The sequence below is a fragment of the Drosophila miranda genome, chromosome XR, assembly GCF_003369915.1.
Source record: "Drosophila miranda strain MSH22 chromosome XR, D.miranda_PacBio2.1, whole genome shotgun sequence".
NCBI classification, from domain to species: Eukaryota; Metazoa; Arthropoda; class Insecta; order Diptera; family Drosophilidae; genus Drosophila; species Drosophila miranda.
Window position 1 is genome coordinate 24,396,413 of NC_046674.1, and position 27,324 is coordinate 24,423,736.

Genomic DNA, 27,324 nt, shown 5'->3' on the forward strand with positions numbered 1-27,324 from the left:
AGAGAATACAGATTTCAAATGCAAATTGTGCTCACTATTCCGATGTGCTATGTGTGGAGAGCCGTCAGTCCGGGACGGAAAAATTGCCAAAAATGTTTAAATTTTAATAAAGTTTGTGTGCAGCACTTTAAGCCGCAGCATATTTATCCTTGAATGGAGGCATGTCCTTGGCTGTGCTTCTGCTTTTCAATAAATAATTGTTGCACTCGGCCACACTTGAAAAATGTAATAAGCAAAGGCCGCAACATCCTCAGTGGCAATCAGTTCCGCTGAGTACTGACGAGTGGTTAGCCAGGTGGAAACCTCTAGTGTGTCAGAAGCGGCTGATTGGAATGCAAAGCCAAGGCACATCGTGGAACAGTCGGCGGTCGGTGGTCGGTCGTCGGTGGTCGGCCCATGGTTTTTCCTTTAAATTTCCATTTTAACTCGGCCACACTTTCGGCCCTCCCTTCTTTGCTAATTGCCTTCAGATTATTGTTAACTCGGATTACAGCTTAAAGCCCGTTTGGCAACAAGTCACCAAACTGAAACCGAATCTTTCCTGTCCTGTCCTGTCCTGGCGTTTTGGTCACTGGAAACTTTTCTCTTTTTAACTTTTTGTTTCTTTTTTTGGTCCGTTGCTCCATTCCACATAAATCCTGAGGTTTTTTTTTAATGACCTGTAAAACCATTTCCATGTCGCCACAGTTAAGAGGAAAAATCTGAATAAATTTCGGAGAACAGGAATAATAAATACAACGTGCAATATTTTGGCTCAAGGCATTTTAAATTTGGGGTAAATCTGTGAGAAGAAGAGAGACAAGTGAGAAGAGAGCTAATTGAAAATAATCTGGCGATAATTTATTAAATATATTTACAGCCATTCTCTGCTCAATAGGCAGTAATGTAAGGATTGGTCGAGTCTGCACGTTTTTTAAAGAGGCAGAAAATATTTGTAAGAAAAATACATAATTTCACTCCGTAAGTACCCATTCATACAGGATATAGGAATGTATGTCTTGTGTGTATGTGTATAGAGTTCTCTTTTTATAGAGATTTTGTTTCGTCATCCCGTTATACACAAGCTGCATACGCAGGGCATCGCAATTTTCTCCCGCAGTTTCTTCGACATCCGCAATTTACCAATTTTCGTAGAGAATACTTTTCACAGCTCATTAGTACCAACAAATTAGAGGGAAAAACAGAGAAAAGAAGGAGGCAGAAGGCAGGCACAAAGCCACAAGAAGGAAGAACGTGCAGGGGGCGAAGGCGGCTTGCAAATATCACACATACGCCATGTACGCCATGTGGTGCGCTATGTTTTGCCGTCTCCTGTAATTGTAGCTACATCTGCAGCTGGAGAAGCTGCCGTGCCTTGTTGCTACATGGCGAAATAACAAAATCATTGTGGAATTTAATTAAGTTGCTTGGTCGGAGTCGCAGTTGGTTTAGGGCAGCGCAGAACGACCCCATTAACACATTTTTCAAGTTTAATTCAACGTAATAACAAATTTTGCTAGAAGGAGCTAGCGGAAACGACCGGGAGAGTGGGCCGAGTGGACCGGGTGGGAGCTGGCACTCAAGCAGCCATATAAATTACAGACAGACATGAGCGGCATACGAGAGCCGTAAGGATACAAAAGTGTTGCCATTAAGTCGCACACGTGTTGGCCCACGCCCACGCCCACGCCAGAGCAGGGGGCAGGGGGCAGGGCAGGGCAGGGCAGGGGCCATAGGATAGAAAAGTCAGACCAGTCAGTGCAGAAGTGCCAGCGGCAGCTGATGGCTCTTCTCTTTCGGCATACTTCCTCAAGTGGCTTCTATTTCCCCCCCAACCCCTAATTAAGACAAATGTAAAAACTACAACAAAAGCCAGCAAAGGCCACCGAAAGTTGATAAAAAGACATTTTCACTTTACTTCTCAGCGACCTGGATGTTGACACACGGCATTTACGAGTATGTTTGCTCCGACATTGTCACGTGTCTCGCCCAGAAGACAAAAAGTGAAAGAGCGCCAACAAAAACAAAAGAAAAGACGAGGGCGAAGGCGAAGGCGACGGCAATGGCAACGGCAACGGCAACGGTGAAGGCAAATGTCAAAGTCTAGCTAAAGTGAATGGCTTTTCCTTCGTTGAGAAGGGGCTGGGCTGGGCTGGGCTGGGCGTGACCTTTTCACATTAATCTCAAGCATGATGGGATTTTAATGTAGGAAACACTCCTTATAACTATATGGTTATTTATTGTGATGGATCTGACAGATGTTGCAGGGACAAAACGAATGAGAAATGGTTGGACAGCATTCAATTAGATCATCAATTAGTTATGTGTCTGCGTGGAAGCCACATGTTGCAATGTGATTTGGGCAACAGATTAGCCAACAGCTTGTCCGTGGTCTGAATGGGAATTTAATGGCGAATTAAAGAGCAGCATGAACTGGTAATATCAGTGCACAAGCTCGGAAAAGAATAAAAGAATCTAGTTTCCATGAAGCCTACGATGGACATTTTCTAGCTCGATTTCTGTTCATCTGACATTGATAGTTGATAGAGTCACAGAGTACCTGAGTCCCATATCAAGGGGGATATGTTCATACCTGGCGACAGCCATAAACATGCCTTTAAGCCCATTCATGGGATAGATATATGTGTACATAGAGACATGGCATTTATTTCCCTGAAGAAAGGCTCATTTGTAAGTGTTTTTATGCGTAAAGGAATTTATTATAAGAGGACTATGGTCTGTGGAAAACCATTGCAAAATACTTAAGCAGATTTATTGGTTTATTGCGCTGGGGGAGAAGATCGGAGCGAGCGGCGACAAAGGCCAGCCCAGAACGAGTATGAAGAAATGGCGGGCCAATATTTAGCACATGAAGGCGAAAGCAGACTGAAAGAGTAATGGCACCGAAGGAGGAAGCGGCAGTGCCAGTCCCCCCAGCGAGGCGAGAGAATGAATGCTGCATTTCCGTCTTTTGGGCTTTGTCTTCTTTTTTACGCTTTTTGGTTTTTCGTTTTTCGTTTTTCGTTTGGGTTTCAGTGGGGTTCGAGCTGTGTGTGTGTGTGAACCTCGAGGACATCGTCATCAGCATCACTCTCATTGCAGTCGTTAAGTTATAGACTTTGATTTCGTTCCCTCCATTCAACTGTGGCGCAACTTTTATCCCCAACAGACCCCACCCTTCGCCAAGTCGTTTCCGAGATTTATTTGCCTGGCGCCCTGGCAACGACGACAACGACAAAGACGGCAACGACGGCAGTCGACATCCATATCCTTTGGTCGTTTTTCTCTTAAATGGCTTTAATTGATTTCAGCTTTCATATCTCAGCTGGACACATTTTACACTTGATTTCGCTTCAAGGAGGCGACGACTGGATGGATAGCTCTCTGTGACATTTCCCCCTTTCGTTCCAATTCCAATTACTATTCCCATTGATAATTCTCAAATCCTGAATATATATTTATTTTTTTCTAAAATGTCCGATAAACCATCAGAGAAATCTCTGAGCAAGGTCCTTTTCGAAGACATGCAATTCGAGGAGGGCTCCGACAGTGACAACAGCAGCAGTGATGTCGACTTGGCCTTGGGAGCTCCAGGTACTCGAAAGCGTACTGAACAGGCCAGTGAGTTCAATCAGATTATGACTGGAATTCAAGAGCGAATGGCGCGGGTCATGAGTCGCGTGAGTTTGAGCTGTACCATGATTAATCAGCTACACCGGGACCTGAAGGCCAAGCTCCCCGGCAAGTTGGGGGATGAGGACGAGGCCAAGGAAGCGGGTGGTGACGGTGAATTCCAGAACACCGATTTCGATAATGCTGCCCTGGAGAAGATAACTGAAGGTCCTTTAACCCTTCAAATAACCGAGGAGATCCTTACAGAAGAGGGGGAAGACATCTAGGGATGTGATTTAAGGATTGACTAAATAACAATACCTATCATAATACTACACACAAAATAAATGGTTTTCCCTTCTTTATTGCCATTAAAGTGGTAATTCTCAAACTAAAGCTGCGCCCAAAACAGAATATCATTCATATGAATGTGAACCCTTCCACAATAATCTGGGCCCCTTTCCCTGACATTCAAAATTTATTTGAGACTTTCTTTCCGCACACAACTCCCCAGCGAGACCTTCCTGCTCTGCTCAAGTTCTGGCTTTGTTCTTTCGGCAACAAATAAAGTTTTCATTGACCGCCCTTCAAAAATTGTACCCGAAGCACTTCCGAGCAGCTGCACTTTGTCAAGGGCTTTTTGTTTTCCCAAAAACTTTGCCGAACCTCAAATGAAAACCAGAGTCGGAAAATTTGAGACTGAGAATTTGCATTTTGGCCCACACAAAGACAGATTGCCTGGGGCCCCGACAAATATGCTAAAAGCAATAAATATGAGAGAGAGAGAGCATTCTCCAAGTTTCTCAGCTTCTGGCCCGGCTATTGGCAGAAGCTGTGACAGGGTCGAACCCGAACCCGAACCCGAGCCCGAGCCCGAGTCCGGGCCAAAGCCAAGGCCAAAGCTGAAGATAATTCGCCATAAATTGTTGACACAGCAGCGTTAAATTATATGAAATATTTTTATTGTTAACTTGCGAAAATGTCAAAAGCATTTTGTCAGATGGCAAATCTCGACGGCAACAGCAACAAAAGGCAACAATTGCGCAGCGCGTTTATCACTTCAACTGCTGCAACTGTGGCACGTTGCAGCTGCTCCCCCCACCGGCGACTGCCACTGCTGCTGCTCCTCGTTCTCTGACATTTTGTCATAGTCGGGGAATGCAACTGTTATGGGTATGGGTCGTAGTCGTAGTCTCGGAGTCCTGTACTCCTTCACAGTCGTTCATTTTGCAACAACTTCAGCTTCACGCTTAAGTTAACTCTTCCTCAATGTTGTGTGCGTGTGATAACCGACTTGGCGGAGGCCAACTCGCTCGGATGAGTCAGTGAGAGTGGTTCTGGGAGTGGGCAAGATGCTCAGATGCTCAGAGCACTGCAAGGAAAGTGCTGCACTGTGCTCCGAGGCGAAGATAAATTGTAAGACTTTATGCTGACTTTTGGGGGAGAGGAACCCAAAAGACTGCCTACAAAAACAAGGCAGAGCAAGACTCCAGAAATCATTCAGTGACTGAACGAAAGAAGGCAAACGGAATGATTGAAGATAATTATTGGTTACAATCAATCACTGTTTTCCATATCTGGTCTGCCAGATGAGAGGTGAGAGAATCATTTAACGGCTCGTGGTATTGTTTAATCGCAGGAACCAATGAACTATGTGTAAAGATTCAAATGCTTTCATCTAACGCCTCGTTCATTCAGGCGACATCTAGCCTGGGTGTTACTGATGATGGACCAAGTGGATCGCGTTTAAGTTCTGTCCCAAGCAACTGTCCCGACAACCCCAAAACCAAGGGCTAACCCTAGAAGATTCGTTCAGACTGTTCATCATGAACTCACGCACAGGTGAACAGCACTTGGAATATGTAGCCCACATTGACTAAAAGAGACAGAGCCAAAGCCAGTCGCATTCAATCCCCAAGTTCAATGTTACCTGTCACAGGCAGCGGACAAACTAATAACGATTCGATAATCGCTGCTGAGAAAGTGAGTGGGAAATGAGCATTCGTGGAAAATCAATCGCATTGAAAATGAAACTGAAACTGAAGCTAAACAGGGCTGCGGTTGATGGGCTTCGACTGAGAAGTGTCCTGTCATGCCATGGCTTTGAAGCTCCTCCTGAATGATGATGACTAAGTCCAAATGGAGCTGTCCATCTACCAAGGACTCGAATTCTTTTCCTGAGTGAAAAACTCTTGGTTGTAATCTGTGGAAATTAGCATTTCAATCAAATCTTCTTTTATGTGTCTGACTTGTTTTATGCCTCAACGACAGCGACAAGGGCATCCCATCCTCCCAACCTCCTGCCCATTCCTTTGCTCATTCGCATTCCCATTCCCATCCCCATTCTCAATCTCAATCTCATCAACCTCATCATTCCTATCACCATCATCATCATGGGTAGATGAAAATGTATCCGTTCAGTTTATGCATTTGACGAGCCTCGAAAAAGGAAAATTGTAGAAATTGATTGATTAAATATTTATTCATACGGAAGTGCTTAGCGTGTTTGCCTCTGCCCCTTTGGGGATTCCTACATATTTATGAGCTGTGCTGTGTGGTCTTTCCAAGGAACTTATTCGGTTTTTTCTGGGTCTCTATTTTCGGTATTTACCCCCCGACTGTGCCATTAATTTAGTTAGCTTGGAATCTCTTTTGGGCCCGACTCAGCTGCACGGTTGAATGAGTAGTTGAGCTTCATAAACACACAAATATAGTGCTGATCCAAACAGGTTCTATTAACCAATTTTAACATACTGATAAAATATTAAAGTAATTACCTATATTACCTATGTATATCTAGAAACTTAGAGCGATTGATCAGGGCACATCCCAAAATCTCTAAGCATTGAAAGCATTCCCACTGAAGGGTTTCTTGGGTGTGGATTTTGCCAGACACCCTCATCTACTCATCTCTTCTTATCCTGTGGCGTTTCCTGGGGCTTCCCTCATTAATTCGGTTAGTTTTCGGCACTTAAAGTCAATCAACTGACCCGCAGGAAATCTTAATTAAACAAACTTGTTTGCGAAATCTCTCACAAATGGCCTCAGCAACGCACACAAAGGGGCCGAACCCACGGAGAAGTTTGCTGCGGTTTCCGTCGGTATTGAACCAATTCCGGATACACTTAGCCAGAGCATGAGGTTGAAAGCATACAGGATACAGGCTCACAGATACCCACAGACTCCCGTGCTGTGGGGAGACGTGAACAACGATTTGGTGATGTTTTGACTTTGATTTTTGGCTTTTGTTTTGACTCAAGCTTGGCCAGACCCAGACCCAGACCCAGACCAAAACACATCTGGTCGAAAGGAAACTGTTGTTGTCTGTGAATAGGTCTCAACAACTAAGAGGTGTGGCTGCACCTCTTACACCACTTTCGGTTTGCTTTCGGGAACGGCAGAGTCAGAGCCAGCACTTTTCATTATTTCAAGTTGGTTTTGTTCTGTGGCCCCGGCCTGGTCCGACTTGGTCCGACCTGTGTAGGCCATTAAAGAGCTAATAAATTTTCGTTCTCCTATCAATCGATGGCCGAGCAGAGACGTAGGCCCCATAAAGCGGATTTTAATGGCAATGTTAGCCGTGGCAGCCACATTGGGGCACCAGGAGAAGCGAACAACTACGGGTAGCATGCATCTAAGTAAAAACGGAAACTCGAGCAGGTCCTCCTATCATTTATGGGGGAAAGAAAGTGCCATGAAGTTTGCCATTTTATGGACTTACAATGAGTGCAGAAAATGCATCAGAATGACGATCCGATTGAGGAGAATGAGCTCTGTTCAGCTCGAACAAGCTTAAAGAAAACTAAACTTTATTTTCATTCAATACTCAAGCTACCTGCTCTTCTGGCTTATGGCTTCTGGCTTCTGGCCGCCCTCCACCCCATCTGAAAGTCCTCTCCACTCTGTCCTCTGGGTACTCTGGACCCCATCATAATGAATGACCGCAGCACTCACTCAATGAACACCTTTTGAACCCAATTGAGGACCCCTGCTTGTCTGTCCTTATTCAATGGCACAGAGCTCACTGCCTGCCCGCATTTCTACCCCTTGGGGTAATAACGCAAAAAATAACAGAAAACAAGAATAATAATGAAAAAGAAAAGTTTCGTTTTCCCCTTGATATTACTTTAAATATGCAAAACTTCACTGTTTTATGTCCCTTCCCTGTCCCGCCGTCCAGCCGTCCAGCTGGCCAGCTCCCGGCTACTTGTTCCTCTAACGAAGTGCGGGGATTCCCCTTTCGAGGCCAGCTTGCAGGCAACACAAAAAATAATGTTCAACTTGGGCCCGCACAAATACCCTCGGCAAGGCAGAGGGAAAACGCAAAGTTGGAAAAGCGTTGGGAAAAACTTGCGTCTGTGTCTGGTCCTGGTCCTGGCCCTGGTCCTGGTCCTGGTCCTGGTCCAGGGCCACTTTTGCATTACATTATCTCAAGTTTTGCGCTGGCAATTTCTCATATTTTCCCATATTCTTTCGCCTGTCCCGAGTATTTGTATTTACCCATTGTCGTGCACATAAACATGCATCTGACTTGTTCCTGTTCTACGAGTATCATCGTCCGCCCGTCGTTGGGCCCATCAAAGGACATGTAGTCGACATTCCGTCTGCCAAATACCCGTTAGTAAGGAACGCATCGCCAACGCGTGCGATCACTGCCAATGGGAACATCATTTACCCGCCTGGAATCCACGACAGAGAATGGAACAATGTTGGAAACAGCTTGGATCATCGGAATGGGAAGGAAACAGTGGTCCGTTGCACACATTTCGCGAATAACATATATACCCCTGTGCTCTAAGACTACCGGGTATGGAAACAGTGAAAAACTTTGCCTTATTTTCATGTCAAGCCAAATTAGTTTTGAAAGTTGCTCATCTTCTCTGTCTCGTCTTATGGTGACAGTAATTTTTAATAAAAGCTGCCAAATGTCGAGAAAATTTGCAATTTGTGCGTCCCGATCACCGGCAGCCAAAACTTTGATGAAATTGAATAAAAACAAGTGTAGCCTTCCTCTAGAGCACCATTGTTCCGAAGATTTTTTAGGTTCTTTAGGTTCTCCAGGTAGTCGGCGGTTTCTCCTCTGGAATGCTATAGTCCCTATTCCGTTGACGATGGGCCAATCCGCTTATGTGTTTGGCGAGCGACACTGTGGCTTCCAGCTCGCGCTTGACCTTAATGCATTTGGTGCGTATGTCGACGTAGGAGCTGCGCAGCTTCTGGTCGCTCCTGGCTTCCGCTGGAATGCTCTTCTCGTTCCCCTCCGAGTCCGGCAGCAACAAGGAACTGCTACTCAAGTCAGAGCAGCTACGTGTCTCTAGAGCAGAGACTGAGCCCAGGCAGTCCACGGAAAGGCGATCCTCGACTGGATCACTATTTTTGCGGCTTAGGCGCTCAACGATATTCAGGCAGTCTCCGAGGTCATCCTTCAACTTCTGGCACTCCTGCAGGCCAGAATCGAGACCCGTCTCCTCACATCGCAGTGCTTTTGATTTGAACATTTTAAATGAACATTTTTGATTGAAAAATCTGAGCACCAAGTCAAAGTAGCTAAATACTCAAAGTAAGCTTCAGTTTCGATTTCTAAAAATATAAAAACACCGCCGGATTAGCTGTCAAAGTTTAATACGAACATTTAATTTGGCTGAACGAATGGGGTCACCACGTCGATCCCGCCCACCCAGGCCTCTACCCTCGTTGTGGCTCGCGTCGTATCCCGTGGCTGATTCTCTGTGGTTGTTGTTTTGGGCTTGATCTCCCTCTCCAGATCCTCAATGCGATCAATGAGATCATCTATCGAGTCCATGGCCTTGCACTTGGTAAGGCACCTCTTCACCTGGATCTCCAGTTTTTGTTGCCTGTCCAACGCATCATCGAGGAGTTTCTCCAGATCCTTAATGCGCTGGACTACCTTCAGCGTCTTATCAATATCCTTCCTCAGGTCTTCGACAGCTTCCTCCAAGCGAAGCAGCCGGCTGTTGAGATCTTCTGTCATGGCGAACCTATCCTTGATGGTTTTCGTTAGCACCGCAATGTGAGCCATCATATTATCCAGCTGAGTCTGAAGATTTTCGATATCTTTCGTGGAGTTGTCCAGATTCTGTTGGAGTCTGTCCAGATCCGTCAGCAGGTCATCATTGCCACTGCCATTGTCAGAGTCTTTTTGGGATCCAAGCGCCTTTATCTTTTCCAGAGCTTCATCCACCCATTTTTTGAGGTCCCCCGTTTGCTTTTCCAAATCGCTAATGTGATCGGTATACGTTTTATTTGTTTTTTCGACATTACTGCTTAGGTTATCCGCATCATTCCCGATACCATCGAGGAACTTACAGCAGTGCCTGGACCTGTCTACTTGTATCTGCAGGTCTTTCACCTGCTTTTCGAGATTGTTTCCCTTTTTTAGCCCATTTTTACTGCTATCGGCTGATTCTCCCGCTGGATTCTGTCCTTTAATAGCCTGCTGAAGCATAGTTTCTATGGTGGCTAGCAGTTTTCCAATCTCTTGACAAGATTTGATTTTCTCTTTAATGCCGGAAGACCCTTCCGAAGGACTCAGATCAGCAATCCTTTTGGAAAGATCCTCGACTAATTTCCTTAGGGCTTCAACTCTCGTTTCTAAATCGGAAGTGCTTGCGTTTGATCCTCCGGTCGATCCATTGCCGCAGTTCTCTTTGCACATGTCAATGGCGCTCGCTATATCCTTCAGTCTATCGTCCATTTTCTTCTGGATGTCCTTCAGTCTGTCGTCCTGATCCTTTTGTCCTTCTGTAAGATCCTCTAGCTTTTTGTCAATCTTCTTGGCCTTGTCGATAGCTTCAGTCTTGTCCTTCTTCGCTTGGCCCTCTAGATCCTGGAGCTTCTCACCGAGCTCCGCGCAACATTTGGTGCTGACACCTTCTCCGCTCTTTCTTAATTTCTCCTCAATCTTTTCCATCTGCTCCCGTAAATCCGCCAGTTGCTCCTCCTGGTCTGCTTGCTTTTTCCTCAGCTCCTCCGCCGCCTTGCCTTGCTCTCCATTAGCTTTGTCCCGCCTCCTCCGAAGCTCCTCCAAGTTTTTCCCCAGATCCGCTTTCTGTTTCTTGAGGCCCTCAGCCAGCTGGTCACAACAGCTCTTTATGTCCCGCTTAATGAGCTTTCCCATCTGGGCCAGAATGTTGTCCAGGTCCTGGCCCAACTCCCCGACCAGCTTGAGGGGGCTCAACTTCACCTCCGTCGAACTAGCTTGGTCTTTGGCCACGCTGTTTAAATAGTCCACGATCTTCTTCATCGTGGTCTTCTCGTAGAAGCAGCAGTGCTCCACCGGGGCCGTGTTGTTGAGGCCGACAAGCAGTTTGCCCAGACGCTGATTGAACCGCGTTACCTTCCCGTTCAGCACCACCTGGAGGTTGATCCATCTCGCTATCTGGTTGAAGTCATGGCACTCCTTGTCCACCGCACTTGTGATGTTTCCCGGCATGAGGCTGGAACTGTTGGCATAGTCATAGATTATTCCTCTATCATCGTTGTTGCGGTACTTGCCAGAGCTCGCCTCCGTAATTGCTGATAAGAGAAGCAGCAGCGACTTCAACGATATCTGTGCATGACATTGGCAGTTTTTAGTGAGGCTCTCGCTCTCGCTCTCTCTCTCTCCCTCTCCCCCTCCGTCTACGTAGACATCTGCCCCATTCATTGAACTCACCTTTGGTTTCATTTTTGTCACGTTTGTTGCGGTCCACATTGCTGTGCCACCGGTCGGCCAAGTTGTACTAACGGGCCCCCACCTACAGCAGAAAGGTCTGGGTTCTCTTGGAGTAGAGACCACCAATCGATTTGCATGGTGCGTTCATTAAAAGAAAGGGTAGGCTGAACAGTTCCAGCACTAGCAAGAGAGAGTGTCTTTCCGCAGAGCACATTCACATAAAATTAAGACCCATAACGCCTTATACTAGAGTCGGAAATCTAAAAGGATATTTCAAATACAAGTTCCTACAACGAAAGTTCGTATGGTAGAACATTTTTAGAGAGCACTCGCAGAACACTTGAGCCTCCCCGATTACTTTCTACAGTCGCGGAGCTTATCCAAAACACCGAATACCCCTAGTAAATAGAAGGATGAATTATGCGGCCAACCCAATGCAATTCCCAATGCCCAGAGCAGCATTTACTCGTTATCATCGCACAGGTTGTGGGCCCTGTGCCACTTGAAACAGATACCCAACAGGGAACCCCAAATTGCAACTCTAAACCGTCCCCAACCCTATATCTCTTGTGCTTCCTTCTGGCAACCCGACTTTCGACTCCCCGAGGGCGGGGGCGGAGCGAGGCGAGGCGGACAACCTCAAATGGAAAACAATTTCAGCTACGCAAACATGGCGAGTAAGCTGAAAAAAAGAAAAGTATAAAAATTAAATTGCAAAGCGGGAAAACCCCTGAAAAATGGGGAAAACGAAACTGAAATCACAGCAAATGTTGGAAATAAAAGTGAAATATACTTTTGTGCTGCGCTCTGGGAAACAGACGAGTAGCGCAGCACAGCACAGCAGGGGAGGCAATCCGGAATAATTTCAGCTCAAGGTGTTTGCTCAGCCATCGAGGCAGGCGGAGAGATTAGTTTAATTAGTCAACGATTCGCGCAACGTGGCGTATGCGTCTTTCCGCAGACACGTGCCGTGCCACACACAAGTGAATAGGCGGAAAGCAAAGCCTCCCAACCACCCAACCACCCAACCACCCAACCACCTAACCACCAAAAATGCAATCGAACTTTTCGTGTTTGACTTGCGATGGCTGCCAAGTGACACGCACACGGACACGGCCACAGACACGGACACAGACACGAATATGGATGCCTCTGACACCCAAGAGGAAGTGTCCGTGAGACAGCGGCGAAAGACAGATGCAAATGATAGGTGTTGCGAGTGTGCCCTGGGGGAGCCAGGGGAAACTTTTGTAAGTAGTTGGCATAGTTGAGTCGAGCTCCAGCTTCCAGCTCTGCTAGCGAGTATTGCGACACGGCTGTAGAGCGACAGTTAATAGTCGGGATAATGAGTAAAGTTCAAGGAAATCTCCGCGATGCCAGGCAACTTTTTATTCCGCTACACAACTTTAAGGCAAACATTTTTCAACATCTTCAATCACTTTATCCACTCATGGTCCCGAAAAATTAATAGAAAATGCTCGGTCGAGTGTAAAATTTTCATAAAAGATTGTTTGGCATTTCGTGCTTCTCTTTTATAGCTGGCATTTTTATATTGATTTGGGTCGAAAGCTATTTAGACTGTCAAATGACTTACGAGCATTCCATCAAGTTTCATTGGAGTGAAGTGAGGCGGAAAACTTTATATACTCCTTGGTTTTTATTGTATTATATTATTATTTTATCTCCGATCCCAAGTTATTTGGAGGAAAGCGGTTTTGTTGCCAGGGATAATCTAACCAAAGGATCGCAGTTTCTCCAAAGTTTTTTCATAACTCATAGCTTCCTCAGTTACGAAATATACAGATTTAGAGAGTATTTAAACTGAGGCGAACCGAAGTTGTATTCCTTACTGGTTTTCCATTTTGGCGGGCTTATTCGATTCGAACTCCTACACGTACCCACAGTATGCATGTAGCCGATATTATGCTATAAATTATTGACCTATCTGAACCTCTCTCTTTTGTGACATTTAGCCTTTAGTATTCGGTGTTCATCATCAATTTAGCTGGAAGTGCTGAAAAAGCTGAAAAAGGTTTGCTTGATTGAATTACAAAATAAAATAAAATAAAATATAATGAAAACCTAACCGAAACTTGTTGGGCGAAATACAAAGCCAGACAGACAGACAGATAGACAGAGAAAGTCGGAGAGAGAGAGAGAGAGAGTCCTTTCCTTCATTGGTCGCAATAAATCACCTTTCAACCGCACATCAATTTCAAATTGGGCTGGCAGGACAGCTGGATGGCTCGATGGCTGGAATAGAGAATGGTTAACTGCAATTCTGGAGCCAATTTCGGCCTGCTGCCAATTCCGTTCTACGTTTGGCTTAAAGAGAAAACGTGTACAGGCTATGGTATTTTGTGAGAAGTGAACTACAACCCTTGGCAATGGCTTTGGCAAGGTCCACAAAGGGCGGCTTAAATTTGTCAATTAAAATCTTGGAGATGTCGGAAGGTGATTGCCATTCACATTTTCTGCAGACAAAATAAAAATTAATGAAAAGATATGATAAGAACGAATATGAGATGAGAGTATGTGGAATTTTAAACATAGCTCGCCTCACTGAATCGATGAGCAGTTTAGTCTATCGAAACCAGAACGTTTTGTGTCCTTTAAACGATTATAGTGTGTACATATAGTGTGTAAATACTTTAGGCATTGCTGCATGATGTCAGCTTCCAGTTAAAGCCAAAGTGTACTACTTTGAAACAGTGTTTCCAAAAAGATGGTTTATCTGATATGTGCGTGCATGTATGCACATGAGTTCGACACCAGCTAGAAAATGTGCAGAAAACTGTGGAAAATTCGCAAAGCTTTTTCCTTTGCGATACCAGCTTATGGGTCTGTGTGAGTGTCTGCAGTCATGCATAGGAATAAGCCGATAAAGCCCTGACAATTGTGTCATCGAGTAGCATTTTAGTTTCGGGATTCGACTTAATGCCTCTTGACTTCAATTTGCATAGTCGGCTTAGGAGCGCCGGTGGAAGAAATGATTGAATGGAAAATTGATAGAATTTCCCATTTACATCATGGCTGCTGGGGCGAGGTATGGGAGGAAAAGCTAACTAGTTGGCAACCAAAATAATGATGATTTGGGCATATTCAAATTAAAGTGTGTGCTTCCTCACTCTTTGGAGAGGCCTAAAGTAAATTATTTATTAACTGTTGCTACTCAACTTGATGAATTTTCGATGTGCCGAGCTCCCTTTTAAAGTTGATCCCTTTCTGGCGTTCAGTTAAGGGCAAATCTTAAGCTTCGCATTGTTACTCCTCTCAGCTTAGCTTCCTTCTGCCTTCTTAGACCAGCTGACAGAGCAGAAAAGGCAGTTCCCAACCCCACAACACCCTTATCATATTGACACTGACCTAGACCGCAAGGCAGCCGGGGCAGTCGGGCCAGTATTATTTGCCTATTAATCTAATTAGAAACCATTAGGGAATATTATTTCGTCGCACCGATGGTCATATACTCTTGAAATTAGACGATAAATAAAACATACCACCACGCAACATTCCAAGCATCTTTTCTGGTTACTACTTGACCTATCATCAATCCCATGGCTAAATGATATATTGACACATCGGCCATAGACGAGTATGCTTACTGATTTTATTATACTCTCTTCTTGGGCCCCCATCTTCAAGTCCCATGTTCCCCCCACCCCTCTTGAGGGAAAATCAAGGACTTTGACCAATTAACAAAGGATTTTTTCCACCATTCTGGCACATTTAAAATTGAACGAAAAAAAAGGGATACGGATAAAGAGATTTAGGTAATGTGGCAAAGGAATCCCTTTGGTTGGGTCACCAAACGAAATGATACTAAAGCTCTTAGTCTTCACTTTGCTTAAACGCCTATCTCGTACCAAAGGACACGCTGGTGCCCACAGGACGATCAATTATGAATGCACCACCAAGCAGAATCAGAATCAGAAGCAGAGGCAGAGGCAGAGGCGGAAGCTGAAGCCAACGATGACATCATAAAAGTGTCCTTCCTCTGGTGTACTGTGGTGTACTGTGGTGTACTGTGGTGTCCTTCGGCCTCTTGAGCAGCATTAAATAGGATAATGACGATTATGTTTATTGCGACATTGATTTTTCGCCTGCCGGTGGAGGAGGAGAGGTGTGGCCTGTGGGAAACTCTCATAATGTTTAATTGATAAGCCAACTAATCGGCTTACTCAGTTAATTATTATAAATGATGACAATCATCTAATTGAGCAACAAACACAGCAGGCTACAGTTTCTCCTTCGCTCTCCCCCTAGGCATCAAACATTTGAAACTATCAGTATAAGCCCCAGCTCGTACGGAATAACAAGTACATATATCTTGTTTCCTAAATTTAAATAAAAAATAAAATATTATATTTTCTGTGTATTCTGTGTATTCACAAGTACGCATGATGTCTATGAATATCAACAACCGCTTAATGCTGCTGGAATGTCTTCGGGAGAATGCGACCAACAGGCGTATCGAGGATCAGGCCCTGTTGGACCGCATCACTGCTGCCCTACAGAAATCCCGAGACAGTCTCCGGAAAATACAGGACATGAACAATCAGCTGAAGGCGATCAATATTTCTGTTAAAAATGCCCTGGCCTCGATCCGTGACCCAGCGCCAGCCGATGTGGCGTATGTTGTCAAGGATATGTACAATATATTGGTAGACAATGTCGCTGCGTCTCTATCAAATTCAGTATTTGCGTCGGTCGCTCAACGTCTGGAATCTGAAACGATCATCCCATTGGACTCTGCTCCAGCTCCAGAGGAAGTTCCCCATCCAGACTCGGACCCTCAGCCTGTTGCAGAGCCTTCTGCTTCTTCTGAGTTTTCTTCTGAATAAGCGCCGCTACACCGTTGACGACAGACACGCCGACAATTCTATACACACCTACTTTGTTTTCAAATTTGTGTTATTTTTTCGTATTAATTTGTATTAAAATTTGGGGGTTGAATGTAGAAGTTAATAGAAAGGACTTTGGCCACTCCAGTTTTTATACTCGCTTCGCTCATGGCTCGAACGACCAGCAAGTTTCCTTGACTTTCCCACTGTTAGCCCAAACTAGTCCTTAGACGTTGAAAATACTTAATTATATAATCGGTATAAATTATACAAGAGCCGGAGACCGGACTACAAATCCCATACTTACGAGTATTTAGATCTATGCCCTGTTCTGCGCTGGTCTCTCCATTGTAGAATTATTGTTTGTGTAGTAACTTTGACAGGCCACAGCTGGACGAGACGGCCAAGGAAGGAGCTGGAGCTGGAGGCTAAGACAAACCCATTTCGTAATCCGAGTCATGTGCACTTTCTGAACAATTTGTCGGCGATTTTCCGGCACGCACACACACACACACACACACACACGCACACCAGCACACCGATACCCATACGTACATATGTACATATGTATGCACATCGCCCATACGCAGAGTGTGACCCAAAGAGGAGCATGGTCGCGCACTCTTAACGAGGCTAAATGACCAGAAGAGCAACCTGTTGCGCGAGCCCACTCTCTCTGGGCCCTCGCTGTTCTGTTTTGCTATGCTCTTTCGCCGGCTTTCCACTCACGGCAGGTTTCGCTCTGAGCCGATTCCGCTCTGCTCCGCCAGCTCTGGCTGAACGCTCTGCTTCTGTCTCTGCCTCTGTCTCTGCCTCTGCCGTTCTCCAGCTGAGGCTGAATTCAGTTGCTGCTTGACTGTCGCCACGTGCGGTTCGCTTCGTTTCGTTTCGGTTCGGTTCGGTTTCGGTTCGGACTTCGAGAAAATCTCCTCCGCGGAAGTCAGTTTTCGTGTGATTTGTGCCTCCGTGTGCCGTGTGGCGTGTGGGAGTATCCATCTGTAAGTTCGACCTCGCGTGTCTCAACCAGCCTCAGATACTCAGATACTCAGATACGGGGACGGATAGTAATTGCATCAAGCGCTCTATTGGGCTCGATCTATTGGCATTTTGAGAGGAATTCCTCTGCAATTGCCGCCAAGCAATCATCCATCTGTCTATCCATCTGCCTGGGTGTCTGGGTGTCTGGTTCTGTTCCCCTATCTGTGTCTGTGACTGTGTTTCCCTTCAGTTTCCATTCAAATTAACAAGTTCTGCAATTCCCATACCCATTCCGACTCTCTGACATCAACCGTAATCAAATTTCGCCTAGTTATAATTCCGATTCCGTTCTCAACCGGAAGACGTGCCCGCCGCCGTTTTGTCTGCGGAACGAAAATAGGAAAAGCCAACTAAAGAGCCAAAAACGAAATAAACTTTTCCAACGGCATTACCAAGCCGTAATATATATTTTTTGTTTTGTTGTAGCCGCATTTCTTGTTTATATAAAAACAACATCAACAACAGAGAAACCAAAAAGCAAAAAGCCAAAAAGCACGAATGCAAGCGAAGACATTTGCCGTCGAGTGTTATGAAGTGGTTACAAACTTGGCTTGTGCCTGTCTAAACAAAATACATAGTATATACTTATGCATATACATATGCACTATATAGACGTGCAGTATGTGTATGAAAGAGTTTTCCTTGGCTTCCTGCCGAAAAGACAAAATGATGCATTAAACTAATTGGAAAAGCTCTGCGGTTCTGCCAGCCAGAATCGAGAAGAGCCCGTAAGAAGTGATCAAAGGAATGTGTCAAGTGGAAGAGCATTAAAGAGCCTGAAAGAAAATCAAATTAATATCAATAAAATGCATATAGAAAAGGAATATTGTATACTGATTAGAAAACAATATTTTCTTTAAATTAGTATTTTTTTTTAATATAAAGAATATGTATGTTTATAAAAGATATTGGCTATTCCTTTTTTTTTTTTTTTTAATAAAAATAAAAGTGATAATATTGTCAAATACAGACAAATTTGAATATTCCTAGTACTTAACAAGAATACCAAAGTTTATGAAATATATATAAAGTAAATTTCATTCGCCACGCAGCTTGTTTTTCCATTTAACTCCCCTTCGAAATGCTGCATATTAATTCATCCATGCATTGCCCCAAGATTTTGCATATCCACACGAACTGCACAGAAAGCAGAATATTAAAAGCATTATTTAAATAATGATTGGCTTTCCCAGAAAAGAGCTTAGTGATGTTTTGGGCCAAAAGGTCAAAACCCAACAGCTTCAGAGCGAATTAGGAGTGGAGATAAGGCAACTGATAAGGCGTTATAATGGGGGAATTCCTCGGAAAGACCTGTGTGCGAGGAGAAGGAGGAGGAGGAGGAGGAGGAGGATGGAAGACCTCAAAATTTTCACAAATAATTGAAAAATAGAACTCGTGATGCTTTCAGCGTACGAGTACGAGTATGAGTGTGAGTATGAGTATTTCTGTGAGTGCGGGATTGCGAGCGAGCATTCAACCAGCTGTCCACGAAATCTAGGCCGTTTAAATTGCTCCACGCTCTCAGCATATACACACATTCACACTATTCAAACTATTTTTAGCAGTGTTCTATAGATACAAGCCACTCGGCGTATGAGTAATATTCCAAAAACTGATTGATGAAAACCCAACATCGAATTTATGGCCACATTCAGTGAAGAAAACTCACCTTAGCAACCGTTTAGCGCCACTGTGCGAATTCCAGATTTGCTATCTCATTCGGCAAATAATCTACGCTAGCTTAAACAAAAAAATCCCATTAAAGAAAGAGTTCCCCTGCCAAAACAGAAATAAAAAGAGTAATCATGCAAAATTTTCCCGATTCAACAAAAAGCCAACTGCAAACACACAAGCTCGTACTATATGGACCTGGAGCTGTGCTACATATATGGCGCTCCAGTCAGAGCTTATCAAAACAAAAGCCGACAAAATCTTGTATTTTTTGGTCTTAGTTTTATTTTTTGCATTCATTTGTTCTCTCGTTTGTTCTGGTTTTGGACCGCAAAAAGTTCGTGCTAATGAAATAAAATTAAATTAAAGCGAGCTTTTAAAAGTTTTCAATCGAAACAAGTCTACAAAAACCGTTGGGCAAAATTGAATTGAGTCATCATATATTTATATTTATGTGTTAGCAATACAAAAAGAAAAAATGTAATGGGGCGTGGCTAATTAAAGCTAAAATGTCATTCGTTTTAACAATTTATATCCACTTACATATATTTGGGAGGTATGCAAACTAAACACCGGTTCATCGGTGCATCGGCTCATCAAATTTAAATAAAATCAAATTAGTTTCGGCAAATTTCGATTGAAAAAAGGATTCCCAAGCCGAATGCAATCTTGCACAATGAAATCTGAAATATGCAAATAATCTCAGTGCCCAGCCATTTAGCATTTCAGTGACACGCTGGAAAATAATAAAACATAAATGCAGAGTAAAAAAAAAACGGTGGGAAATTAATTGATTTAATTTAATGAAATGACCACAAACAACCAAAAACACTCGACAAAAGGAAAAGCGAAGCGGACGGAAAATGTGAACGTAAAACTGTAAATGGAAAAATCATGAAAATAATTAAGCTGCCGCCAGCTAAAACAACAGCGGACAGGCCCAGGGCAGGACAGAAACTTAACAGCTTTATGCCGCAGCAGCTGCCCCTGCCGCTGCCTGTCCCGTTGCCTGTGCCGTTTCTGGTCCTTGTTCTGTAAGCTTAATTAACACTAGGATTGTGGCTGGGCTGGGGATTCTCTGTGGGGTGGGGGTGGATGCTGGGTGGTGGGGGCAGATCAGCCTGGCGGCGCTTAATGTCAACAATAATCTCGAGTGGGGCTGTTGCACTTTTCATTCCCTCCCAGGCCTCTCTTTGGGCCTTTCTCCTACTCGTACTCGTTCCCGTTCTCGTTCTATGAATTTTGAGCATCGGATTTCCAGTGCAGATTCTGTGGCAACAAATCTCCAGCGATAGTCACGGAAATTGCTTAAATGTTCCAACTAAAATAACCGAATAGCGCGTTTAATTTATGCAAAAATTCAAAATTTGTTCGACTGAAGCTCTCTTGCTCCCCTGAAACTTGTTTTTTTTTTTGTGGCTGCTGGCTCCAGCTCCAGCTCCGACTCTGACTGTCTCTGGGTGGCAGCTTCATTGCGCATTCAAGTGGCCCCGTTTGGCAAATGAAAATGAAAATAAAACCAGAACTTGGCCATCGCCATGCCCAATTGAGTTCGGTTGAGCTGACGGAGATTGGCCCCGTTTCCGTCTGCGCCGGCTGCCCCAACTGCCCCAACTGCCCCAACTGCCCCGACTGCCCCGGCTGATTTGACAAAAGTACTGCATTGGTTTTCTGATCCCTGCTTGACTGGCATAGTTTTCATTACCGTCGACCAAATTCCACAGCCTCATTTGAGGCGGGAAAATTGCGTATGCGGCGCGTGTTACCAGTGTGATATAAAAAAACACGCCGCCTGAAATACAGGCCCCTATTAAAAGGCAAATAAACAAGGCAGGGACACATTGACGCTACGATACACGCAAGTATCCGAGCGCGTAGAGGGGAGGGGGCCAAAAGGTCCGTCTTCTTGGGTTTCTTCACACGAAAACTCATAGAAGGGAGGGCGTGCTAAGGGGCAATGGAATACCCTAGATAGTGGTGAAGAAAGCGATTCGTTGCACAGCATACACGATCTTATTCGAATATTCCAAGCTCTACAAAGGCCAGGCCCAAACAAGAGGGCGGTTCCAACACGATCCTTTGGCACAGCTGAAAGGGGTATCTGAGCGGTAATCAACCGTCACATTCCGCTTGAAACGGGCTAATTAAAGGACCATTCCGAATGGTGAACACATTTTCGTTGACCGAAACCGAGTCCGAGTCCGGGTCCTGCTCTTCTCCTGGCTCCCCCCCCCGTCTTAGCTGAGTGATTAATTTTAATATTTATAATAAAATGCTAAAATGTTGGACACGCGAAAGGAGCAAAGCGCGAGGTGAGAAGCTGAAAAAATACTAAAACGGCCCACGCAAATGGCTTTACAAGCGTGTGCCGTGGCGTGGCATGGCGTGACGTGGACGGAAGGATGAGGGTGGAAAATCTGCTGAAAACATGCTCACTTTTATATGGTTTATATGCTCCATGGATCCCATATGAACTGCATAATGAGTGGCATTGGGAGGGGGTGCGGCGAAGGGGTGTGTCCAACAAGTATAATTAACATTGAAAGCCGAGCGAGTGCGTCAAATGAGAAATGTGCAAACAAGTGAGGCAACAGGAGGCGTATGGGTATTATGGGTATTATGGGTTTTATGGGTGTGGGTGTGGGTGTGGGTGTGGGTGTACGCGTGGACGTGGACGTGTTAGCCCTCTAATACTTGAACACTCCTGCTCAATGGCCTTTCATGCAAACCTCACACATAGGCACACAAGCAAACACAAACCCTTTTCATATTTAGATGAAAATGGCAAAGAGTCCTGTCCTTCTGTCCATCTGTCCTTCCGTCCTTCCGCCCCTCCGTCCCTCCGTCCTTCGTGTGAGCGAAAAGCTTTCGAGGCTGATTAAAGTACAAATGTAATAGATTCGTTTTTGGTAAAAACCACCAGTAAATCAGTGTTGACGCCTTGCCGCCTTGCCGCTTTGAAAATTGTAAATTTAAACCAAAAATTAAATCACACTCATTTCAAAGGGACAGGCCGTGCCGGTAGTAATTACATTGCACATTGCTGCAACTGTGGCAGTCCAATGAGGCATTTCCAATTGCGGCTTTGCGGCAAGGCCTGTGGTCGGTGGCATTGTTTATGGACCCTTTGCCAGAGAGTTTACCGGATTGTGTCTAATGCAAAGTTAATAACATTTACCTCATTGCGGTATTTTCGCTGGACAATACAATTAAATTAGATTGGGCATCTACACGCTCATTTGATTAGATTGTTAATAACCAGAATAGAATATATACATAGCCGTGGAACGGAGCAGATGGACATCGAATTTAATTATAAATATTAGCTCTGTTTGTCCTATCGATTGAGATTGAGCTTAACCTTCTGTAATGAGTAACATGATCCGAAAGGACGAGCCAGCAATGCACATGTCTGCCCCTCGATCTTAATAAGGAATGCAATTCAATACCAATTAAAACCCGACTAAGCTTCATATGTGGGTAGGTACTTATTGTGCAAGTTATTTGTACTTATCATTCCGCACTCCAATCGTGGCAGTGCTCTTCCCAAACAGCCCAGTAAATCAAATAAAATCTACTTAACTCTCGAGTGTTGGACGCCTAAGCCTCAGAGTAAATACCAGAAGAAATAGTAAAACTAAAAACAACATCTGAAGCGATAGCAGCCAAAAACTTTTTATTAAGCGTTTAGTGGCACATCCGACATCCATTGACTGACAGAGACAGACAATGAGCCAGAGAGAGAGAGCGGGAGAGAGGGAGCCGGAGCATTCTCGTTGGGATTTCCTTTTTTGGATAGCTTGTACTGTGCGCGCAAGTGGCACTCCAATTAAAATGATTGTCTTAATGCTGGGCCCAGCGTCAGTGGCTATTACAGCCCGACGAGTTGATTCATTCAGTCTAGTTTTTGGAGAGTGCTCCATCCGGCAAGCCCCCCGCCAGCGCCCGCCAGCGCCCCCCATTGCCCACCATTGCCCACTCACTCATTCGCCCATTCTCTCGCCCAGTCGGTCCGTCATTGCGCTCGGGGCAACAAAAACAATATCATCACTTAATGTGCTGAAAATAACGCACTTGCACGTACTTGTCTAATTTATTTGATTACCCCAACAATTTCTGCAAATTTTTATTCTCGCACTTCTTTTCTGCGAGTAACTGAAGTTTCAGAGAGAGAACAAAGGCTGTAGCCTTTGTCTAATTTAAAGTTTTCTGTCGGGGCGGGGAATGTCGCGGGGGGAACGCTCGTTCGCATTAGTCTAATCGGATTCTCGAGTTTATGGCTAAGAACGGGGCAATCTAATCGGTGAATTATGCCAAAATTACGGCATGCTCTGTTTTCGAAGGGTGGCAGAAGTGTGCAGCTCATAATTCAGAAACTGGCGATAAGTCAAATGTATGTATGGGCGACGTTTAGACTGGAAATATAACAAAGCTAAGAAAAGACTTTCCTGTTCGAATCCAGTGGGTAAACAAAATATTCTTTATTTTTAAATTTTAACGCATTTGAGATAATACCAGGCTTACGAATTAACCATGTTTTTAGTGTCATCACTCTCTTAACTGTGCCATTATGCAACACTGGAATGCACATTAGCATTGTGCAGCACTTTAATGCCTCATTTTTTATCTACTGGCACACAATTAATTAACTACGTTTTTAGTGTCATTATTCTCTACATTACATTATTATTGCCGTTATGCATCACTAGATGGCATAATATCAATGTGCAACACTGTTTGGCCTCTACTTTTATCTACTGGCATTCATTTGATTTGATTTTGTTCATCTTCTTTCACGAAACAACTATGTTTTTAGTATCATTATTCTCTACATTACATTAGTATTGCCATTATGCGACACTAGATGGCACAATATCATTGTGCAACACTGTTATGCCTTTACTTTTATCTACTACATTATCTACATTTGATTTCTTTCATCTTTTCCACAAATCAACTCCCTTAATGCAAAACATCATTGTGCAACACTGTTATGCTCCTACTTCTCTATACTGACATTCATTCCATTGGATTCCTTTCATTTTCTTACACCAATGAACTATTTATTTAGCGTCATTATTCTCTACATTACATTAGTATTGCCATTATGCAACACTAGATGGCACAATATAATTGTGCAACACTGTTATGGCTCTACCTCTCTCCACTGACACTCATTATGCTGCTCTTGTCTGCCAAAGTTGGCAGCTTCTCGTCAGGACTTGGAAACTAATTATCTCTTTCCTCCCTCACTGTTTACCAGCCCTCCCCCCCCCCCCCCCCCATCGTCGGCCCTTATCGGCACTCTTTTTCCGCCCCTTACCAAAACACTTCTGGACTTTGAATTTGAATAATGCGGCTAATTTTGGCATGCAAAACGAATTAGCAAATGCAATGACCAAAGTTGGTCGGCACTTTTTTGTTTATCAAATGTGTATAATTTCATCAGCAATCAGCAGCAAAAAGTACTCGACATAAAACCGGCCATATAAATCACATGTCTGCCCGCTTAAGCAGTCATCGATAGCAGGAATACCAACTTGAGCCCGTCAACGATATGATTATCAGGGACCGTTTGCGGTTGCTAAAGGGGTGCTTGTGGCTGGATTATCTAATCAAGTACCCGCCGTCCTATAAATTAGCAGACATCAGAATTAAGTGTGACTTTCATTCCGTGATGCACAAATTTCAAAGGTTCTCCCCCGAGCCAAGGCCCAGGCCCAGACCCAGACCCAGGCCCAGCCAAGCTACGAGTGCCAGCGTATACCGAGTTCACCTAATTCCGGACAAATACTCGTAGATTCTGTATCTATTTGCAATTGAAATTTGCGTTGAAATTTTCATTAGGCACGCAAATTATGCCTAAGAGGAGGCCTTTGATGGTGCGGCTCCGAGTCCCAGCAAACAAAAGTATTTGCAACATGTTTGCGAATGCCCAAAAGACAAAAGCAAGGACCAAGACTCCGATATTATTTGCAGCTCTCCCACTACCGCCAGATGCCCATTCCAGGGGCTCCTCTTTCTCCAGCTCCGGCTCCAGCTCCGGCTCCAGCTCCAGCTCCAGCTCGAATTGCAAATATTTGCTGTAGAAGGGAGCGGGCTCAAAATCAATATTTAAATTTTCGAGCAACTATTTTTGGAGGCTTTCTTGGTAAACACACATAGAGAGAGATTGGATGGGTCCTGCTTCTGCCTCACAGCGCCCATTATGGATATGTATGTGTGTTGGTGTTTCTGTTTGTGTTTGCTTAGAACAAAAGGAACTTTGTGGCCAAAACCTTGTAACAGTTTATACATAGAGCAAAAGAGACGCTAAAAAACAATGGCAAAGAGAGGAAGACAGGAACGACTGTTGCTAATTTGTTGCTTCTTTCCTTCCATGGTTTGCTTTGATTTGGTTCTTTTTTCCATGCTTCTCCCTTTCCATAATAATTTATAGTGTTTTGGGTAGACCATGGCTATTTTTTGTAATGAGCTTCAGGCCTTTCTCCCCTGATTAGCCGGAAAATCAAAGTACTTGAGGCAGACAGTTTCCCTTTGCCCCGTTTTCGAAGGTGTTTTCAATTAATCTTTCAATTTAATGTGATCAAAATTGTGCAACTTTATAATCCTAGCGCACAAGTTTATAATCATCCAAGTTGAACTCAACTTTTGCCACTCGAACCCGGAAAAGTGTGCTAGAAAAATTTGTACCCCATGCAAAACGAACTCAGTGAAATTTTCGATAAAGTTTTGTGAAGGACAAAAAAATGGATTCAAAAGTACGAAAGTTTGGAGGCCGCCATCAGGCCAATTGGGGGTCCCCGAGTCGGGGCTGCAGACTCATTTGATTAAAATGTGTGCGTGATCTTCGGTCAAGTTGCCTTGTTATTCATTCGCGTATTATCATAATAATCAACTCGTCAGTTCACTGGACCTTGCGTCTGGCCAGAAACTTTTACTTTTGCTTTTGTTTCATTGAAAATTCGTTGACAGCCCTCGAGAAAGTTCCCTTATTCGGGGAAGTGGATGGGAAAGCCATAAATTGGCCCAGTGGCGGCTTGGCAAACATAATTAGTGTTACATCGGTCTATTATAAATCAAAATGATCCGCCCTGAATTGTGAGGGGGTAAAAACCATTTATTACCGAATTAAGGCACAATAAAAATAGGGAATATACATATCACACTTTTAGGAATGTATTTTGTTCACACTTTTCATTTGAATTTTCAGCCACATTTCACTGCTATTGTTCTTCAATTGCAAGCTTGATATCCTGCAATTTGCTTCCCCTCCACTGCCCTTTAATCTCCTGATCCTGCTCCCGCTCCTGCTCCCGCTCAATCCCCGCAAACAGCTCCCGACAGACATCTAACCTAGGGTGGTGCTCATCCGGGCTTTTGTTTTCCGTTCTGTTGATTCCTTATCTCAGCAGAGACACTGGCACATTTTCAGCTTTTTGTCTTGAATTATAATAATATTGTAAATATTGGATTTTATTGGGGGAGTTTCTGCTGACGGAGGCTTAAAGGTTTACCTGTATACTAAGTTTTTTGCATTTCCTGTTTCCTTATCATTTTTATTGAGGCCATATTGGGCTTCTTTTCGGCCTTCTCTGGGGCTCAACGTGTCCGGTCTTAGGCTGCGGGCGTGCTGAGTAAATTCTTTAACTGGTAGTTTGTCAGGGTCCTGTAGGTTTATTATTATTATTATTAAAACTATTTTTACTGCCAGTCCAGGGCGTGGGGGGGATTTATTTTGCCATTTCGTTCAGCTAAACTTGACCCAAAGTGTCCGTATTTTTATTACTCTCGGGTTGCTTATTAAATGCAATCTCCCTCCTTTGTGCGGGAGCGATATTAATATGCTCAAAATGTATGAGCGTCTGTGCATGTGGGCTGCAAGGACACTTTCAGTGCCTAGGTCCGCAGGCCTAGAGCCTTTTTGCCTTACATTAAATTAAATTTATATGCTTATTTATGAACTTGCAACAATAAAATATTTTTGCGACAAATAAAACTTGAGCCCAACGAGGTGGAAGACGAACGGAAGGAGACAGGGAGAGGGAGAGGCAGAAGGAGAAGGAGCGCTGCGCCAGCTGTGACGCAGAACTATGGAAAAAGAGCGAGAGACAAGTAGAAAGCGAGAGAAAAGAAACAAAAACTGGAGGAAAATAAAGTGAGAATGGAACATGAGGTGCGGCCATTTGTAGTTTGATGGGTTTTCTGAATGGCGACAGGAAGAAAGGACCTGCAGGCTGCAGAAGTGGGCAAAAGTAGGCAGAAGTAGGCGCACGGAGGAAAGTTGGGTCGAAAATAAATTGCTTCGTTGGCTTACCGTTACCTTGAGGGGTGGGGGCGAGATGAGTGAGCAACCAACCCACTGTTGCCAGTGCCAGCATTTAAGGCCAGCCAACTGGCTCAGAATTTTATTATTGAGCACTGGCTAGAGGTTTTTACCCCCTTGATGCGTCATAATCCAATTTATGGGACAGAAACAAGTACTCATCCCAATGCAGAGATTCC

The 27,324-nt window shown here is 44.2% G+C and overlaps 4 protein-coding genes across 8 annotated transcripts in view; 3 read left to right on the forward strand and 1 right to left on the reverse strand.

The window, feature by feature from the left end:
* LOC108151128 (venom dipeptidyl peptidase 4) overlaps window positions 1–27,324 on the forward strand; it is a 76,763-nt gene that overhangs the window by 25,579 nt on the left and 23,860 nt on the right. For 3 of the 5 annotated variants that reach the window (XM_033387848.1, XM_017279549.2, XM_017279550.2), the window contains exon 1: window positions 16,967–17,108. The exons of the other annotated variants lie outside the window; for them this stretch is intronic. The gene's annotated coding sequence lies outside the window, so the exon portion shown is untranslated. Of the gene's footprint in view, window positions 1–16,966; window positions 17,109–27,324 lie in introns of those variants that run through there. 5 annotated transcript variants of the gene reach the window in all.
* LOC108151139 lies at window positions 3,370–3,995 on the forward strand. The gene has a single exon (XM_017279564.2). It carries the CDS (start codon window positions 3,453–3,455, stop codon window positions 3,876–3,878), a length of 426 nt encoding a protein of 141 aa, XP_017135053.1. The 5' UTR covers window positions 3,370–3,452; the 3' UTR covers window positions 3,879–3,995.
* Window positions 8,468–11,313, reverse strand: LOC108151129 (myosin heavy chain, striated muscle). The gene is made up of 2 exons (XM_017279551.2): window positions 11,267–11,313; window positions 8,468–11,161 (listed from the first exon to the last, which is right to left on the reverse strand). The coding sequence occupies exons 1-2, from the start codon at window positions 11,303–11,305 to the stop codon at window positions 9,224–9,226; spliced, it is 1,977 nt and encodes a 658-aa protein (XP_017135040.1). The 5' UTR covers window positions 11,306–11,313; the 3' UTR covers window positions 8,468–9,223.
* On the forward strand, window positions 15,546–16,234 carry LOC108151137. The gene is made up of 2 exons (XM_017279562.2): window positions 15,546–15,585; window positions 15,662–16,234. Exon 2 carries the CDS (start codon window positions 15,667–15,669, stop codon window positions 16,108–16,110), a length of 444 nt encoding a protein of 147 aa, XP_017135051.1. The 5' UTR covers window positions 15,546–15,585; window positions 15,662–15,666; the 3' UTR covers window positions 16,111–16,234.